This window comes from Hypanus sabinus, chromosome 20, assembly GCF_030144855.1.
Source record: "Hypanus sabinus isolate sHypSab1 chromosome 20, sHypSab1.hap1, whole genome shotgun sequence".
Taxonomy (NCBI): Eukaryota; Metazoa; Chordata; class Chondrichthyes; order Myliobatiformes; family Dasyatidae; genus Hypanus; species Hypanus sabinus.
Window position 1 is genome coordinate 37,842,227 of NC_082725.1, and position 18,608 is coordinate 37,860,834.

General features: G+C 45.9%; 1 protein-coding gene across 8 annotated transcripts in view; it reads right to left on the minus strand.

Annotated features, from left to right (window-relative positions):
- The window catches only part of zdhhc11 (zinc finger DHHC-type containing 11), a 136,051-nt gene that overhangs the window by 9,781 nt on the left and 107,662 nt on the right, over positions 1 to 18,608 (minus strand). For all 8 annotated transcript variants that reach the window (XM_059945328.1, XM_059945331.1, XM_059945330.1 and 5 more), the window contains exons 6-8: positions 13,388 to 13,543; positions 12,832 to 12,953; positions 3,459 to 3,517 (exon numbers count right to left, since the gene is read on the minus strand). In XM_059945328.1, the coding sequence (XP_059801311.1) occupies positions 3,459 to 3,517; positions 12,832 to 12,953; positions 13,388 to 13,543 (337 nt within the window). The remainder of the gene's footprint in view (positions 1 to 3,458; positions 3,518 to 12,831; positions 12,954 to 13,387; positions 13,544 to 18,608) is intronic.

Consider the following 18,608-nt stretch of genomic DNA (forward strand, 5'->3'; position numbering starts at 1 on the left):
GCCATGAAAGCAAAACCAGGATAATGTGTTGCCTCCCCAGTGTTAGGGTCCAGAACGTCTCAGAGCATCTGCAGAAGACCAAGTGTGAGGGTGAGCAGCCAGAGGTCAGGGACCCAAGGACAAAAGTATAGGGAGCTGGGATAAAGGCTGAAGAACAATACCTGCAGGGTATAATCTCTGGATTACTCCCAGTACCTTGTGCTAGTCAGAGAAAGAAAAGGATGATAGTACAAATGAATGAGTGACTGAGGGAGTGGTCCAGAGGACAGGGTTTCAGATTTCTGGATCAATGGGAACTTCTCTGGGAAAGGTACGATCTGTACAAAAAGGACAGGCTACACCTGAACGAGGGAGACTAATATCCTTGCTGGCAGTTTTGCTAGAGCTGTTGGGGAGGATTTACGCTTATTTGGCAAGGGGATGAAGTATTTAAATATACAAGTCGACGCATTGTGTAGTGAGACTGTGAGGAAGGACAGACATGATAGGGAAAAATTGCAATGGAATGAGTTGAAGAGTTATAGGAGGGGGGGAGGGAACAAAATGAAAAAGGCTGATGAATAGAGCCTGACTTCAGTGGTTGGGAGATGTTGGGAGCCATTATTAAAGATGATATTTTGGGATTCTTGGAGGCATGTGATAAAATAGACCAAAGTCAGCATGGTCTCCTTAAGGGGAATCCTGTCTGACAGATCTGTTGAAGGTTGAAGTTATTTGAAGAAGTAACAGGCAGGATAGACAAAGGACTTTCAGAAAGCTTTGGATAAGGTGCTGCACATGATGCTGCTTAACAAGGTAAGAGCCATTGGCATTACAGGAAAGATACTGGCATCGATAGACGATTAGCTGATTGGTAGGAGGCAAAGATTGGAAATAAAGGGGGTGTATTCTGGTTGGCTGCCAGTGACTAGTGGTGTTCCACAGGGGGTTGTGATATTGGGACAACTTCTTGTCAACAATTTGGATGACAAAATTAAATGTAAATTTTATTATCAGAGTACATAGAAGTCACCACACACAACCCAGAAATTCATTTCCTGTGGACATACTCAGCAAATCTATAGAACAGTAACTACAAGAGAATTGATGAAAGACCAACTAGAAAGTAGAAGGCAACAAACTGTGCAATTACAAATATAAATAAATAGCAATAATAACTAGAACATGGAATAACAAGATAAGGAGTCCTTAAAGTAGTTTAATTGGCTGTGGGAACAACTCAGTGGATGGTTAAGTGAGTGCAGTTATCCCCTTTTGTTCAAGAGCCTGACAGTTGTGGGGTAGTAACTGTTCTTGAACCTGGAGGTGTGAGTCCTGTGGCTCTTGTACCTTCGACCTGATGGCAGCAGCAAGAAAAGAGCAAGGCCTGGGTGGTGTGGATCTCTGATAATAGATGCTGCTGCTTTTCTACAACAGTGCTTCATGTAGCTGTGCTCAATGATTGGGAGGGCTTTGCCGGTGATGAATCCACCACCTCCTGTAGGATTTTATAAGAACTGAATTTATGGCTTTGTGGCCAAGTTTGCAGATGATACAAAGGTAGGTGGAGGGGTTGGTAGTGTTCAGGAAGCAGGAAGTGTGCAAAAGGACTTAGACAGATTGGGAGAATGGGCGAAGAAGTGGCAAGTTGAATATAGTGTAGGGAAGTGTATGATCATGCACTTTGGTAGAAGGAATAATGGGTGTAGACTGTTTTCAAATGGGGAGAAAATTCAAAAATCATACATGCAAAGTGGGATTCCCTAAAGATTGACCTTGCAGGCTAAGTCAATTATAAGGATGGCAAATGCAACGTTAGCATTAATTTCGAGAGGAGTAAAATATAGATTTACATATTGAGAAACAACATGGAATAGGCCCCAATTTAATACTAGCTTAATCATGGGACAATTTACAATGACCTATTAACCTAATAACTGGTACATCTTTGGACTGTGGGAGGAAACCCACGCGGTCACAGGGAGAACGTAGAAGCTCCTTACAGGCAGCGCGGGAATTGAACCCGAGTAGCTGGTACTGTGAAGCATTGTGCTAAAGATTACACTACCGTGAGCAAGAATGTAATGCTGAGGCTCTATGAGGCATTGGTCAGACCACACTTAGAAAATTGTGAACAGTTTTGAACCCCTTATGTGCTGGCACCAGAGAGGGTCCATAGTACGTTCACAGGAATGATAGGGTTAACTAACATATGAGGTATGTTTTATGGCTCTGGGCCTGAACATAATGGAGTTTAAAAGAAAGAAGAAGGATCTCATTGAAACCTATTGAAAGGCCTAGTGAAAGTGGATATGGAGAGGTTGAGTCCAGGACCAGAGGGCACAGCCTCAGAATAGAGGGGTGTCCGTTTACAACAGAGATAAGAGAGATTTCTTCAGTCAGAGGATGGTGACTCTGTGGAATCCAGTGCCACAGACAGCTGTCGTGGCCAAGTCATTGAGTATATTTAAAGTGGAGGCCGATAGCTTCTTGATTAGGAAAGATATCAGAGGTTACAGGAAGAAGGCAGGAGAATGTAGTTGAAAGAGATAATAAATCAGCCAAAATAGAATGGCAGAGCAGACTCAATGGGTCAAGTGGCTTAATTCTGCTCCTATGTCCTATGGCCTTCAGTGTACAAAGAAATTAAACTGCTTCTCATTTCCAATTTTTCCTTTATCAGGTAACAAATGCTAGGTTTTGTAATCCAATCACTTTGGTCTAGCTGGAGTTAATATTATCTACTAACATTACGGATTTCTCCTCACTATATATTACTTTCAACATTCCTTCCCGCTATCTTTCATTAGGGGGCACTAGTGCACCAGAAAATAAGCTGTGGCTGGCAAACGGAATAAACTATGCCCTCCAGAGGAGGGAGCTTCCGCAGGTCTATATCAGGAAATCAAAACCAAATATTGTCCAATCACCAAAGATCCTGAATCCAGTGTTATACTTCTTCACTTCTAAATTCTCTTAAATAATTGGCAGGTTGTTTTTGCATGACAACAGACTCTACTCCAGGACTATTTTGGTAACTAATTTCTCACAGAAGTACCAAGTTGCAGTTATGAGAGACAGAGAGTTGGAAGAGTACACCTATCCCCTCCGAGATCTTTCCCTAGAGTCAGGTACACAGTTATACTGTCATAAATGCAGAATGAACAGAAATTAAAACTGGACGTTGACAGGTCACAGCAAACCGTGGAAGTTTTATAAAAATGGAACAAGGATTGGATTGTGAATAAGGGATTAACCCCAGCCTCATGAAAATGCATCAAAGGGACAGAATGATGGGAGCCATTCTACTGCAAACTTAACATCAACTTTCTTCAGCTTGAATGTGCAAGTTTAAACTCCAGAGTCTGTGGTGCAAGCATTTTATACAAGATTTTACCACCTAACTGCTGAGGATACAGGCATATTGGTTGATACACAAAGAGAGCAGCACAAGCATTTCACATCTTTGATCCGCTTACCTTGATCGAGCAGAAGCGGTGACCTCTATTTCCGGTTGAGACTTGGATTCCGGTAGACCCTGCAATGAAAATAGAGAGAATAGAAAAATAACCTCTACAAAGAGGGAGCTCCACTGGGACTACTGCAGCCTAACACAAACATGTGAAAAATCTGTAATACCAACACCACCCCCCTTTCTCATAATTTAAATCCAGAATGCTGCCTTTCTCTGTTCAGTAAGATTTTCCACTCTCATGCGCACATCTCCACATGACTCCTCTTGAACCTGTGCCCGTCTAATTGTGTCCCCCCGCTTCTAAATCATCGTCATTATTATGTGCTGTGCCACATGATATGGGGAATGGGTAAAGGAAGGGTAAAGGAAAACCCCAAGGCATTCTTCAATTATGTGAAGAACAAAAGGATGACAGGAGTGAAGGTAGGACCGACTAGAGATAAAAGTGGGAAGATGTGCCTGGAGGCTGTGGAAGTGAACAAGGTCCTCAATGAATACTTCTCTTCGGTATTCACCACTGAGAGGGAACTTGATGACGGTGAGGACAATATGAGTGAGGTTGATGTTCTGGAGCATGTTGATATTAAGGGAGAGGAGATGTTGGAGTTGTTAAAATACATTAGGACGGATAAGCCCCCATAGCCTGACGGAATATTCCCCAGGCTGCTCCACGAGGCGAGGGAAGAGATTGCTGAACCTCTGGCTAGGATCTTTATGTCCTCGTTGTCCATGAGAATGGTACCGGAGGATTGGAGGGAGGGGAATGTTGTCCCCTTGTTCAAGGTAGTACAGATAGTCCAGGTAATTACAGACCAGTGAGCCTTATGTCTGTGGTGGGAAAGCTGTTGGAAAAGATTCTTAGAGATAGGATCTATGGGCATTTAGGGAATCATAGTCTGATCAGGGACAGTCAGCATGGTTTTGTGAAGGGCAGATCGTGCCTAACAAGCCTGATAGAGTTCTTTGAGGAGGTGACCAGGCATATAGATGAGGGTAGTGCAGTGGATGTGATCTACATGGATTTTACTAAGGCATTTGTCAAGGTTCCCCACAGTAGGCTTATTCAGAAAGTCAGAAGGCATGGGATCCAGGGAAGTTTGGCCAGGTGGATTCAGAATTGGCTTGCCTGCAGAAGGCAGAGGGTCGTGGAGGAGGGAGTACATTCAGATTGGAAGGTTGTGACTAGTGGTGTCCCACAAGGATCTGTTCTGGGACCTCTACTTTTTGTGACTTTTATTAACGACCTGGATGCGGGGGTAGAAGGGTGGGTTGGCAAGTTTGCAGATGACACAAAGGTTGGTGGTGTTATAGATAGTGTAGAGGATTGTCGAAGGTTGCAAAGAGACATTGATAGGATGCAGAAGTGGGCTGAGAAGTGGCAGATTGAATTCAACCCAGAGAAGTGTGAAGTGGTACACTTTGGAAGGACAAACTCCAAGGCAGAGTACAAAGTAAATAGCAGGATACTTGGTAGTGTGGAGGAGCAGAGAGATCTGGGGGTACATGTCCACAGATCCCTGAAAGTTGCTTCACAGGTAGATAGGGTAGTTAAGAAAGCTTATGGGGTGTTAGCTTTCATAAGTCGAGGGATAGAGTTTAAGAGACGCGATGTAATGATGCAGCTCTATAAAACTCTAGTTAGGCCACACTTGGAGTACTGTGTCCAGTTCTGGTCGCCTCACTATAGAAAGGATGTGGAAGCATTGGAAAGGGTACAGAGGAGATTTACCAGGATGCTGCCTGGTTTAAAGAGTATGGATTGTGATCAGAGATTAAGGGAGCTAGGGCTTTACTCTTTGGAGAGAAGGAGGATGAGAGGAGACATGACAGAAGTGTACAAGATATTAAGAGGAATAGACAGAGTGGACAGCCAGCGCCTCTTCCCCAGGGCACCACTGCTCAGTACAAGAAGACATGGCTTTAAGGTAAGGGGAGGGAAGTTCAAGGGGGATATTAGAGGAAGGTTTTTCACTCAGAGAGTGGTTACTGTGTGGAATGCACTGCCTGAGTCAGTGGTGGAGGCAGATACACTGGTGAAATTTAAGAGACTACTAGACAGGTATATGGAGGAATTTAAGGTGGGGGGTTATATGGGAAGCAGGGTTTGAGGATCAGCACAACATTGTGGGCCAAAGGACCTGTAATGTGCTGTACTATTCTATGTTCTATGAATCATGGTCTTTCATCTCTCTTTAATCTGACAAATTCTTAGAAGCTCTTCAAAACTTTTGCCTGTCTACCTCTTGATGTAACTCATGAAGGTCATATGCAGTCAATCATGACTTTTTCTTCCATCAGATTTTCCTGTCAATGCAAGATGTCTGAGCTTCTCTTTCCTCAGTAAATGTCCCAGAAATTCCAGCTACCATTTCCTGATTGATGATATCAGCTCTTTTCTTATTCCAGCTTTTTGCAATACTTCATTTGTTAATCTTAAATGATATTTCCATCATTCTTCTCCAAAAAAAATCACATCTCTGCAGCTTCAATTCTTCCTTCATTTTGCTTTAAAATTGTCCAGCATGCACTTCCATATGTTAGTGTGGGATAAACGTAGCACACTGAGTTTCGTACCCATAGAAATTAAGTTATACTTTAGTATTTTGCTCAACGCTTGAACGTGCATTTAGCAATCCCAATCTTTCCTCTAATTTCAACATCAGCCCTACCATCAGATGTGTCGTGCTCCCTAAGTAATTGAACTATCATGTTTGTTTAATTGTTTCATTGCCCACTTTCAGTTCGCAGTTCCGTATTTCTTTATTTTTTGTGACAACCATACATTCAGTCTTCTTGCAGTTGATGATCAATCTTCTCTTTGAACTTTCTTGAATGACTTTATCAAGCATTTCTTGGAACTTCTCTTTAGAACATGGGGTCCACAGAAAGGCTGCATGGCATAAAAAAAGGGTTGGGAACCCCTGCTTTAGAAGTAGCTTTCAGCGCTGTGTTCACAGCACTGTGCGAGATAAGGTGAAAAGTGACTGGATGTTTCAATTCTGATTATTACAAACTGAGCTGTTTAAATGGTGATAAACGGGAAGGAGGTGTGGAAATAATATTAGATGCTAAAAGAAGCAAAAGCCTTATGGGATACTGGGCATTATCAGATAGGGCACTGCCTGTGAAACTCTGAGGGCAACTTACAAACATTTCAGTAACAGTAGCAGATGCTTCGACAGCTGACAGCAGTGAAGAATATATAGAAGTTTTTAATGATACCTTGCAAGAATCAAGTCAAGTCAACTTTTATTGTCATTTTGATCATAACTGCTGGTACAGTGCATAGTAAAAATGAGACAACGTTTTTCAGGACCATGGTGTTACATGACACAGTACAAGAAACTAGACTGAACTACATAATAAAAAAAACAGAGAAAGCTACACTAGACTACAGACCTACACTGGACTACATAAAGTGCACAAAAACAGTGCAGGCATTACAATAAATAATAAACAGGACAATAGGGCAAGGTGTCAGTCCAGGCTTCGGGTATTGAGGATTCTGATAGCTTGGGGGAAGAAAGGGTCAAAGGACCGCTGTAGATCACAAGAAATCATTACAGTGATAGGGGATATGAGGTACAGGGGCACGGTGGAAATATGTCTCCAGCTAAGGAGGTGCAAGGCACTCCATCCCTCTGCTAGTCTGCAGGTCACCCTGGGGAAGTGTGTAGCACCTGCTTAAACCCCCCCCCCCCAAAAAAAAACAAAAAATCAGCATCACATGAAGCCATGGGAGCAGCAGGTGGATGGTCGTATGAGCAGCTGGTGCACATCTCAAGTCCTGACTATGCGACCACTGATGCCAGGCAGACAACCTCTGAAGAGCAGCAAACCACTTCTGTAGAAAAATTTGCCAAGAACAAATCATGGTCACAGATAGAGAAAAGAATAGGAACAAAAGTGTGGAGGTGGTCCTCCCCACAGGCAACATTTCCTCACTCAGTAGAGACACTCATGTACGGTAGGTGAGTCTCATCAGGCTATTGTCCGCAGCAAGATATATCAAAATCAACATGAAATGTGAGACACAAGCACAAGAACATTTGCAGATGCTGCAAATCCAAGGCAACACACACAAAATGCTGGAGGAACTCAGCAGCTAAGGCAGCATCTATGGAAAGGAATAAAGAGTCAACGATTCGGGCCAAGATACTTCATCAGGAGATTATTCCTTTCTGTGAAATGTGAGAACTCTTATGGAAAAGCAGAGAATGTGAAGCAAGAAATGGAACATTTAGGACTGTCTAAGACAAGGTGGAAGAGACTGGATGTTTCGATCCTCCCTCTAAAAACACCTCAAAATTCAATTATGTTTATCTATGGCTTTGGTGACGTCCCACATCACAATTGCTGCCTCGCCACTCACTCCTGAAGCGCGTTGTGTTGTACATTATGTAGCAAATTACATTTATTTATTCCAAATGAAATACTGCTGTGTCATTAATGCCTAGCACAGGAGCTTATTGTCTCGTGTAAGGATACAGCTGCTAAAATACACAAGCAGTGTTACATCTGTGGGTGAGGTTGAAAAGATTCAAAACTGCGAAGCCATTGAATAAATTCAAGCTGGAGTGAATGAGAATGGGAAAGCTGTGGAGACCAACAATGAATCATCGACGATTGCACCGAATGAAGACTTGGCAGGCTAATTGACCTACACCTGCTCTTTCTTTCTCTCTTGTAATATTCCTGTTTTTTAATGGTTCATTTAACAGCACATCATCGGTGCAGCACATCATTTGTAAGCAATCTCTGCATCCAGAACATATAAAATTGTAGAATGATTACAACAAAGCCCACCCTGTCTGTGCTGGCTCTCAACAAGAAGTAAATGGCCTCTTCTATCCATCACCCTATTCTCTGTAGCCTCGCAAATTTTACTTCAATATGTGACGACCCACTTTCTGCACAGGTGAACCGGCTCACAAATCGCCAGCGTGCGGGGAGAGACTTTGGTAATGCACCTCTGATGTCATTTCTGCCAAAGATTTGGACCAAAGATGACCGACTCTTCATCTGTTCACTCAGTTTCGCTAAAGCTGCTGACTTTCTGGACGCTGCGACCACGCGTGTGGTTTAGCCAAGCAGAAGCCCAGTTCCAGATTCAGCAGATATCCTATGATTCCACGCGTTACTACCACATGGTGAGCGCCCTTGACCAGGAGACAGCCGCCCAGGTTGCGAATTTCATACAGTCGCCCCCGGAAGAACGCAAATATGAAGCATTCAAAGTGCTGCTCATTGGGACTTTTGGCCTCTCACGGCGTGAGCGGGGTGCCCGCCTGCTTCACCTGGACGGTTTGGGAGACAGACTGCCATCAGCATTGATGAACGAGATGCTGGCCCTGGCTGAAGGGCACAAGCCCTGCCTCATGCTTGAGCAGGCGTTCCTAGAGAGCTGCCCGAGGACATACATCTGCTGCTGGCTGACGCAGATTTCAGCAACCCCCGGAAGGTGGCGGCCCGGGCAAACGTGCTGTGGAAAGCCAAGAGGGAGAGCGTGGCGTCAATCGGTCAGATTGCCAGGCCACGCGCCCAACAGCAGACCAGACCAGGCCCAGCAGGGGGGCGCACACAACACAGAGGCAGGAGTGAGGAGGACAGTGAACAGTGATGTTTCTACCACCAGCGGTGGGGCACAAAAGCCGGCCGTTGTTGCCTGCCCTGCAAGGGCCAGGGCCAGGGCCAGCTGCCGCTAATGACTATGACGGCTGACCACCAGGACAGCCTCTTGTACGTCTGGGACAAACAGTCAGGACGCCGCTTCTTGGTTGACACCGGAGTGGAAATCAGCGTCTTGCCTCCAATGGGGTACAACACCCGCAACAGGAAGCCAGGACCCACCCTGAGGGCCACAAACAGCAGCACGATATGGACCTACGGCACCCGCACAGTGCAGCTGCAGTTCAGCGCCAGCCGGTTCACATGGGACTTCACACTGGCCGCGGTGGCCCAACCACTCCTGGGGGCGGACTTCTTGCGAGCTCACAGCCTGCTGGTCGACTTGCAAGGGAAAAGACTGGTACATGCCGAGACTTTCCAGACACTTTTCCTGGGTGAAGCCAAGTTGCCGGCCCCACACCTGGACTCCATCACGCTGTCAAACAACCAATTCACCAGAATCCTGGTGGACTTTCCATCGATTCTGGCACCGCAGTTCACGGCAGCCATGCCCAGACACGGGGTACATCACCACATCCCGACCCAGGGACCACCTCTCCATGGCCATGCACGAAGGCTCCCCCCAGAAAAGCTCCGTCTGACGAAGGAGGAGTTCAAGAGGATGGAGGAATTGGGGATCGTACGGAGGTCCGACAGCCCCTGCACGTGGTGCCCAAAGCAGCCGGAGGGTGGAGACCATGCGGCGACTACCGCAGACTGAACGAGGCTACCACTCCAGACCGCTACCCCGTGCCACACATACAGGACTTTGCAGCAAACCTGCACGGGGCAAGAATATTTTCCAAAGTAGACCTCGTCCAGGGATACCATCAAATCCCGGTGCACCCTGAAGACATCCCCAAAACAGCACTCATCACCCCGTTCGGCCTGTTCGAGTTCCCCCGAATGCCGTTCGGCCTGAAGAATGCCACACAGATGTTCCAGTGGCTAATGGACGCAGTGGGACGCGACCTGGACTTTGCGTTCATCTATTTGGCCGACATCCTTATAGCCAGCAGTAGTCGCCAGGAGCATCAGTCCCACCTCCGCCAGCTCTACTCCTGCCTGAGTGATTTCGGCCTCACGATCAACCCAGCCAAATACCATTGACTTCCTGGGCCACAGGATTACCAAAGACGGGGCAACACCTCTGCCGCCAAGTTAGACGCGATCCGCCACTTTGCCCGGCCCAACGTGGTCAAAGGTCTGCAGGAATTCATTGATATGGTGAACTTCTACCACCGTTTCCTCCCCTCAGCAGCCCATATCATGCGCCCTTTGTACACCCTGATGTCGGGTAAAGGCAAGGACATTACTTGGGACGAGGAGGCCACGGCCACTTTCGTTAAAGCCAAGGAAGCCTTGGCAGATGCCACGATGCTGGTGCACCCCAGAACGGACGTTTCGACCGCCCTCACAGTGGACGCATCCGACACAGCAGTCGGTGGGGTGCTGGAGTAACTCATCGAGGGGAGCTGGCAACCCCTGGCGTTCTTCAGCAAGCACCTACGACCACCTGAACTCAAGTACAGTGCTTTCGACCGGGAGCTGTTGGCACTGTATCTGGCAATCCGGCATTTCAGGTACTTCTTAGAAGGCAGGCCGTTCACCACGTTCATGGACCACAAACCGTTGACCTTCGCATTCACGAAGGTGTCCGATCTCTGGTCGGCTCGCCAGCAGCGACATCTGTCCTACATATCTGAGTACATGACGGACATCCAGCATGTCTCGGGAAAGGACAACGTCTTGGCGGACGCACTCTCCAGACCAGCTGTCCAGGCCCTGTCCCTGGGGGTGGACTATGCAGCACTGCCGGAGGCGCAGCAGACAGACGACAAGATGCCCAGCTACAGGACCGCAGTCTCACATTTGCAGCTGCAGGACTTCCTCGTAGGCCCAGGTGATAGGACCCTTCTGTGCGACGTGGCTACCGGCCAACCTCGTCCCATCGTCCCAGCAGCCTGGAGGTGGCGAGTTTTCGACTCCATACACGGTTTGGCGCACCCATCTATCAGGACAACCGTCCGGCTGGTCTCCAGCAAGTTCGCGTGGCACGGACTTCGCAAGCAGATCAGTGAATGGGCCAGAACGTGCGCGCAGTGCCAAACAGCCAAGGTGCAGCGGCAAACTAAAGCCCCGCCGCAGCAGTTCGAACCCACCCACTGGAGGTTCGACCACATTCATGTGGATATCACGGGCCCCATACCAGTGTCCCGAGGAGCGCGGTACCTCCTAACCATGGTAGACCGGTTCACGAGGTGGCCAGAGGCGGTCCCGCTCACCGACACATCTGCCAATTCCTGCGCCCGAGCACTGAGTGCAACCTGGGTAGCACGCTTCGTGGTACCGGCCCACATTACCCCCAACAGAGGCGCCCAGTTCACCTTCAGCCTGTGGTCGGCTGAGGCCAGCCTGTTGGGAACGCAGCTACACCACACTACTGCCTACCACCCACAGTCGAACGGACTGGTGGAACGCTTCCACCATCACTTGAAGTCGGCTCTCGTGGCCCACCCAAGAGGACCTAACTGGGTGGACGAGCTTCCCTGTGTCCTGCTTGGAATTCACACAGCGCCCGAAGAGGATCTATACGCCTCGTCTGCCGAGTTGGTGTGCGGCGCACCCCTGGCTGTCCCAGGAGAGTTCATACCAGCCCCAAGGGGGCAAGAGGAAGAACCCGCAGCAGTCCTGGACAGACTACGTGAAAGGCTCGGCAACCTGGCTCCCATACCAACTTCACAGCACGGACGGACCCCGACCCATGTACCCAAAGACCTGCAGAACTGTAAGTTTGTGTTTGTATGAAGGGGCAGACACCGGGCACCACTACAGCGGCTGTATGAGGGGCCGTTCAAGGTGACCAACAACAACGGGTCCACGTACGTTCTGGACATTGGGAGGAGAGAGGAGGTTTTCACGGTGGACCGACTCAAACCAGCCCATGTGGACTTGATGCAGCCGGTCGAGGTTCAGGCACCGCAGTGCAGAGGCAGACCTCCCAAACAGAGGCTGATCCAGACTGTGGACATTGGGGGGTGTATCACCGGTTCTTGGGGGGGGGGGGGGGAGTTATGTGGCGACCCACTTTCTCACTTTCTGCGCAGGTAAACCGGCTCACAAATAGCCAGCGCGTGGGGAGAGACTTTGGTAATGCACCTCTGACGTCATTTCCACCCGGAGAGGGCGGGCGCTAGGGATTAAATGCCAGCATTGTGAAGTTTGAATAAACTAGTCTCGAATCGACTTACCGCCTGCATGTTGTCTCTAGCTCTGTATGTAGTACGTCGCTATAAATACATATTTACTTGTCTTGAAGGCTACAAAGGAACCTGCCTTTTGTATCGAGACTCCGTAGCATTTTTTCAATTGGGTGGGCTTTTGTCCAGGAGGCTTTTGTCTGTACAATTTCTTATTAAGTCCCAGTATGAAACATAAAGCCCTGCTTTAACAAACAAGAGAAAATCTGCAGATGCTGGGAATCAGAGCAACACACAACGTGCTGGAGAAACTCAGCAGGCCAGGCAGCATCTATGGTGGAGAAAAAGTACAATCGATGTTTCAGACCGAAACCCTTTAACAGGACTGGGGGAAAAAAAAATGAGGAGTAGATTTAAAATGTGGTGGGAGGAGAGAGTGAATCGTCTGCTTTAATATAGTTTAGCTTTAGAGTTTAGTACAAAAATTATTCAGTCTCTTTTGCACCGTACCTGAAGCGCAGTCATGCGAGCTGATGCAGTGTGTGCAGACTCAGGATCTTTCCCATGATCTCGAATGTCCTGATTGTGACGCTCTCGTACAATGTATTCGTAAGTGCTCAGCTTCTTGAAGACTAGAAAAGCACAGGAATAACATTCAAAATAGTTTACTGAAACTGGCTGAATTCAACTAGCTGCAAGCCTGCAGTGTTCAGGAATGCAGAAACTACATGTGGGCTAACCTGTGTTCTCTAAAGGGATCACTGTTATCAGAGACCAAAGAGAGAGCCTCCCCTGTCAGTGACTGCACTCCTCCACCTCCACCACCCAACTGGTCCAGGTCCCTCCAGAAAAACAATAGTCCAGAACACAGTTTCTCTGCAACCGTCTAAAATGGAGAACACAGCCTCTTGGCAACAAGCTAAGATCTAGAATCTGCCTCTTGGTAACAGTCTGAAATCTAGAACAATCTTATAATTTTTCTCCCGCCTGTCCCACAGAAAACAAACCTTAGCAATAACAGCAAATCTTGAAATGACAAATTAAATCTGAATCGCTCCACACTCACATAAATAAATGTGAAAGCACAGCAGATGACCAAGTAACATCAGCGAAGCAAGACTGAGAATGATGGTGATTCCTGCTATGACCAAAATTCCAACCTGTGACGTTTCCACGGGAGCAATGGGCAAAAATGCCAACCAAGTGTTGTTTCCTTGAACATCTGCGTAAATAAAGAAAAACACAGTTATTATACACAGTACTACTGGCTCAATTATAACATGCCTAAAAATCATATCAACTATTTCACGTTTGCAAAATGCCTGATGAGGATATGTTGAGTGAGTTAAACCTTTTCTTTTTGGAGCGAAGGAGGATGAGAGGTGACTTGATAGAGGTGTTCAAGATAAGAGACATAGAATGAGGGGGCAGCCGGAGACTTTATCCCAGAGCAGAAATGGCTAATGCAAGGGCATTTAATGTTAAGATGAATGGAGGGAAGTATAGAGGGAAATATCAGAGACATTTTGATTCTATCCTCATTTCTCTGCTCCACATAAGCAGCAGATAAGTTCATCGAGGGCATTTGCACTTCTGATCCATTTTATATGTGAAAGGTTTGAGTCAGAATTCTTTGACTTGCCATCTCATGTGACAAACAGCACAGGTTGTTTCTTAGACTACGTAACAATACATTTTTAATTGAGTAAAACATCCCTTGGTGTTCCACAGGCAGATTCAACACAATCTGAGACTGAGCAAATGGGTTAGATCAGAGTGTCAATGGCTTGAGGGAAAGTCAGTGAAGAAGGGAGAGGAAGAGGGGCTTGGGGAATTTCAAAGCATACTACATACAACCTCCATATAGGAGGGAGGTGGCTGTGTTCCGGAAAACTCTCCATATTAGACCATAAGACATAGGAGCAGAAGTAGGCCATCTGGCCCATCAAGTCTGCTCCGCCATTCAATCATGGGTGATACTTTAGTTTTCTTCTCCTTCTCGACCGCAGTTCCCGGCCTTCTCCATGTTATCTTTGATGCCATGTCCAATCAGGAACCTATCAATCTCTGCCTTAAATACACCCAACAACCTGGCCTCCACAGCTGCATGTGGCAACAAATTCCACAGATTCACCACCCATTGGCTAAAGAAAGTTCTCTGCATCTGTTTTGAAAGGGTGCCCCTCTATCTTGAGGCTGTGTCCTCTTGTCCTAGACTCTCTCACCATGGGAAACATCCTTTCCACATCTACTCCGTCTAGGCCTTTCAACATTCAAAAGGCTTCAATGAGATCCCCCCTTATCCTTCTGAATTCTATTGAGTACAGACCCAGAGCCATCAAACATTCCTTGTATGATAACCCTTTCATTCCTGGAATCATCCTTGTGAACCCCTTCTGGACCCTCTCCAATGCCAGCACATCTTTTTTAAGCTGAGGGACCCAAAACTGTTCACAACAGTGAAGGGGAGGCTTCACCAGTGCCTTATAAAGCCCCAGCATCACATCCTTGCTCTTGTATTCCAGACCTCTTGAAATGAATGCTAACATGGCATTTGCCTTCCTCACCACCGACTCAACCTGCAAGTTAACCTTCAGAGTGTTCTGCACAAGGACTCCCAAGCCCCTCTGCATTCAGATTCCTGGATTTTCTCCCTGTTTAGAAAATAGTCTGCACATTTATTTCTACTACCAAGGTGCATGAACATCCATTTTCCAACATTGTATTTCATTTGTTACTTTCTTTCCCATTCTCCTAATCTGTCTAAGTCCTTCTGCATCCTACCAGTTTCCACAACACTACTTGCCCCTCCACCAATATTGCAATTTTCCATGATGCAATGCCACATCATCTGTGTATGCATCAAGTTAGGAAAGCTGGAAAAAAAAGACACCTGAAGTGGATTAACTCTGTATCTTAGACTTTGTGGTGGAGTACTGAATTCTGTACAGGCAAATTTTCACTACATGAACTTTTATAACTTGTAGCCAAATTGCCAATGGCAGTGAAAGAATCAAAGGGGACAAAGTACAACTAGCTGATCTATTAAGCTTGTCCAGATCAGTGGCAGAGTAATCATATATTAGAATACCCTTTTTTAAAGTGAGAAAAGTAAATTGGGAAAAGGAGAATAAAATTTTTTTGACCAAACAGAGCAGCTGGAAGAAACACCAGAGATACACACATCCAACCAGGTTGAGTTGCAACAATTAGCCTCCATAATGTACTGGTTAAACACAGGAGTACGTTCAGCCAGAGACTCATTCCACCAAGATGTAACACTGAGCATCATAGGAGGTCATTCCTACCTGTAGCCATCAAACTTTACAACTCCTCCCTCGGAGTGTCAGACACCCTGAGCCAATAGGCTGGTCCTGGACTTATTTCCACTTGGCATGATGAACTTATTATTTAATTATTTATGATTTTCTATTGCTATATTTCTTCACTATTCTTGGTTGCTGCGGCTGTAACGAAACCCAATTTCCCTCAGGATCAATAAAGTATGTCTGTCTGTCTGTCTGCAGCTCAGGGCTTCTTGTGTACAGATATCTCATAAACCAGCAAGCTTTCAAGTTAATGCTGTTGGAGAAGAATGGAAAGCTTGCCTCTTGCCTATGTTCAAGAAAGCTTTCTTACTCAAAATCCCTTCTGACATAAAGTGAGATTAATAGAAGTCACTGAGCAGATAAAGCTGCAGAGAAGATACATAAAATATAGTTATCACAAGAGACTTAAGTGATGGGAATATTAGAGAGCTTGGAAAATTTATTTTAGCTACTGTATACTGGGCAGAGAAGGGCATGGTTCCTGATTTCAGATGCTGTACGTGATCTCTGTATGTTCTCCCTGTAATTACAATGACCTTCCTCCAGGCACTTATAACCTAATTGCCAAATTAATTGGTTCCCATAAATTACCACTTGCATAGTTGGCTGATAGAGGAAACAGGGTGGAGCCAGTGAACAAGAGAGAAAGTGTTCCCAAGATATAAATGGGGAAATAAAACTGACACAACTGCAACAAGCAGAGGCAAAGACTCAGTGTGCCAATAGCCTCCTATGAGATTAAGAAATGTTCTTGCACTTCAAATAATTCTGGAGATTTTCTTATCTTTTTTATCTCACCTGCAGACCACGCGGTTTCAATGACATGACAGAGTATATAGGGGAGAGTGGGCAAGTTCAAGCGAGATTATTTTTTTTTAATAAACGCAGAGTGGTGGGGGGGTGGGGGGTGTGCCTGGAATGCACTGATGCACCGCTGGGAGTGGTAGTGGAAATAAAGAGATGTGTTTAAGAGGTTCTTACAAAGGCACATGAACATGCAGAAAACAGAGGGATGTGGACATTGTGTAGGTAGAAGGTATTAGTTTCAATATTTAGTAAGTTTGGCACTTCATGGGTCAAAGGGTCTGTACTGTCCTGTGTTCTATATTATCATGAGACAGGCTGGATGGTCAACAAGGTCATCTATGATCAGCCTTGCCCCTGGATGACTAATGTCCTTCTCCAGAACCCATTCACTCAGAGTGAATGTAGATCCTTTGGGGCTGAAATGGTCTCTTCTCGATGCAGTCTTCTTCCAGTGAAGGCCCGTGCCTTGAGAACCTTGTTTGGAAGCACCTATTCACTGCTACTATGAATAGTATACTGGCACAGTGAAAAGTACAAAATACCGCAAAGAATCCTATTCAACAAAAAAAAATCATTTACCATAGTATATACCCTCAATAGCTAGAGCATTAGAATCATAATCAGGTTTAATATCACTGGCATATGTCATGAAATTTGTAAACTTTATAACAGAAGTACAATGAAATACTGATATATAAATATAGAGAAAAAACTGAATTAAAGTATATGTCTTCTAAATAGTTAAGATAAAATAAGTACTGCAAAAAAAACAAAGAAAAATGCAGTGAGGTAGTGCTCAAAGCTTCAATGTCCATTTAGAAATCGGATGGCAGAGGGGAAGAAGCTGTTCCTGAATCACTTCACGCTTCTGTATCTCCTTCCTGATAGTAACAATGAGAAGAGGGCATGTCCTGGGTGCTGGAGGTCCTTTATGATGGACATTAGGGTGAGATAAAATGTCACCATTGTCAGGGTTAAATAAAACTAAGCTGCTTTAAAAATGTGGTACCATACTAGTTCCCTACAGCAAAATCTTTAAAGTCACAATAACCAGCTGGGTATTAAAGAGCAGACAGATGAAAAACAACAAGGCAAAACACTGAGGCTGCAAATATGAAATGTGTGTAGAAAATACTAGAGATACTCAGTGAGTCAGGCAGCACCTGTGGGAGGAGGAACAAATCCAACATTTCGATGACATGCACAGTTCTAGATGGGTTGGGAAATGAGAGTGGGGAGGAGAGAACAAAGAGATTGCAATCGTTCCTAAAGTACAAGAATTGGCAAATGTACTCTGGCTCCCAACGTCACTGTGACAAAAGGATCAAGTGCTTTCCTGGTGTACATGACGAATAAACAATTCTCAGGCTTCACAGGCATCGATTATAACCGACATTTCAATGCCAAACTCTGCCATCCCTGAAGAAGATGGCAGAGTTTGTCATCGAAATGTTGGTTATAATCGATACCTGAACCTGGCTGGAAGACCGAGAAGACTTCATTCGTCACTGAGACAAGTTCATGAGTTCTGAACTGGAATGTAAAACACACTAACTGTTCCAGTGAGGGCCAAAGTGTTTATTTATGTAGCATCTTTAATTGTTGGCAGTTCACGAAGGAGAATTCCAGAGTGCAATAACGTGCACAAGGATGCTCCCTCAGAACATCTCCACACTTGCCCCCTCCTCTAGAAAATCAAGAAAAATAAAGACATTCACTTCAGGGAGCATCTATAAGGAGAAGCACTGTCGACATTGACTTCTCTAACTTCCGTTAATGCCCCTCCTCCCCTTCTTATCCCATCCCTGACAATAATTAGTTGTTTTTTTTCTCTCTCTGCCCATCACTCTGCCTGTTCTCCAACTCCTTCTGGTGCTTCCCGCCTCCCCCTTTCTTTTTCCTGAGGCTTCCCGTCCCATGATCCTTTCCCTTCTCCAGCTCTGTATCACTTTCGCCAATCACCTTTCCAGCTCTTAGCTTCATCCCACCCGCTCCAGTCTTCTCCTATCATTTCGCAATTCCCCGTCCCCCCAATACTTTCAAATCTCTTAGTATCTTTCCTTTCAGTTAGTCCTGACGAAGGGTCTCAGCCCGAAACGTCGACAGCGCTTCTCCTTATGGATGCTGCCTGGCCTGCTGCGTTCCACCAGC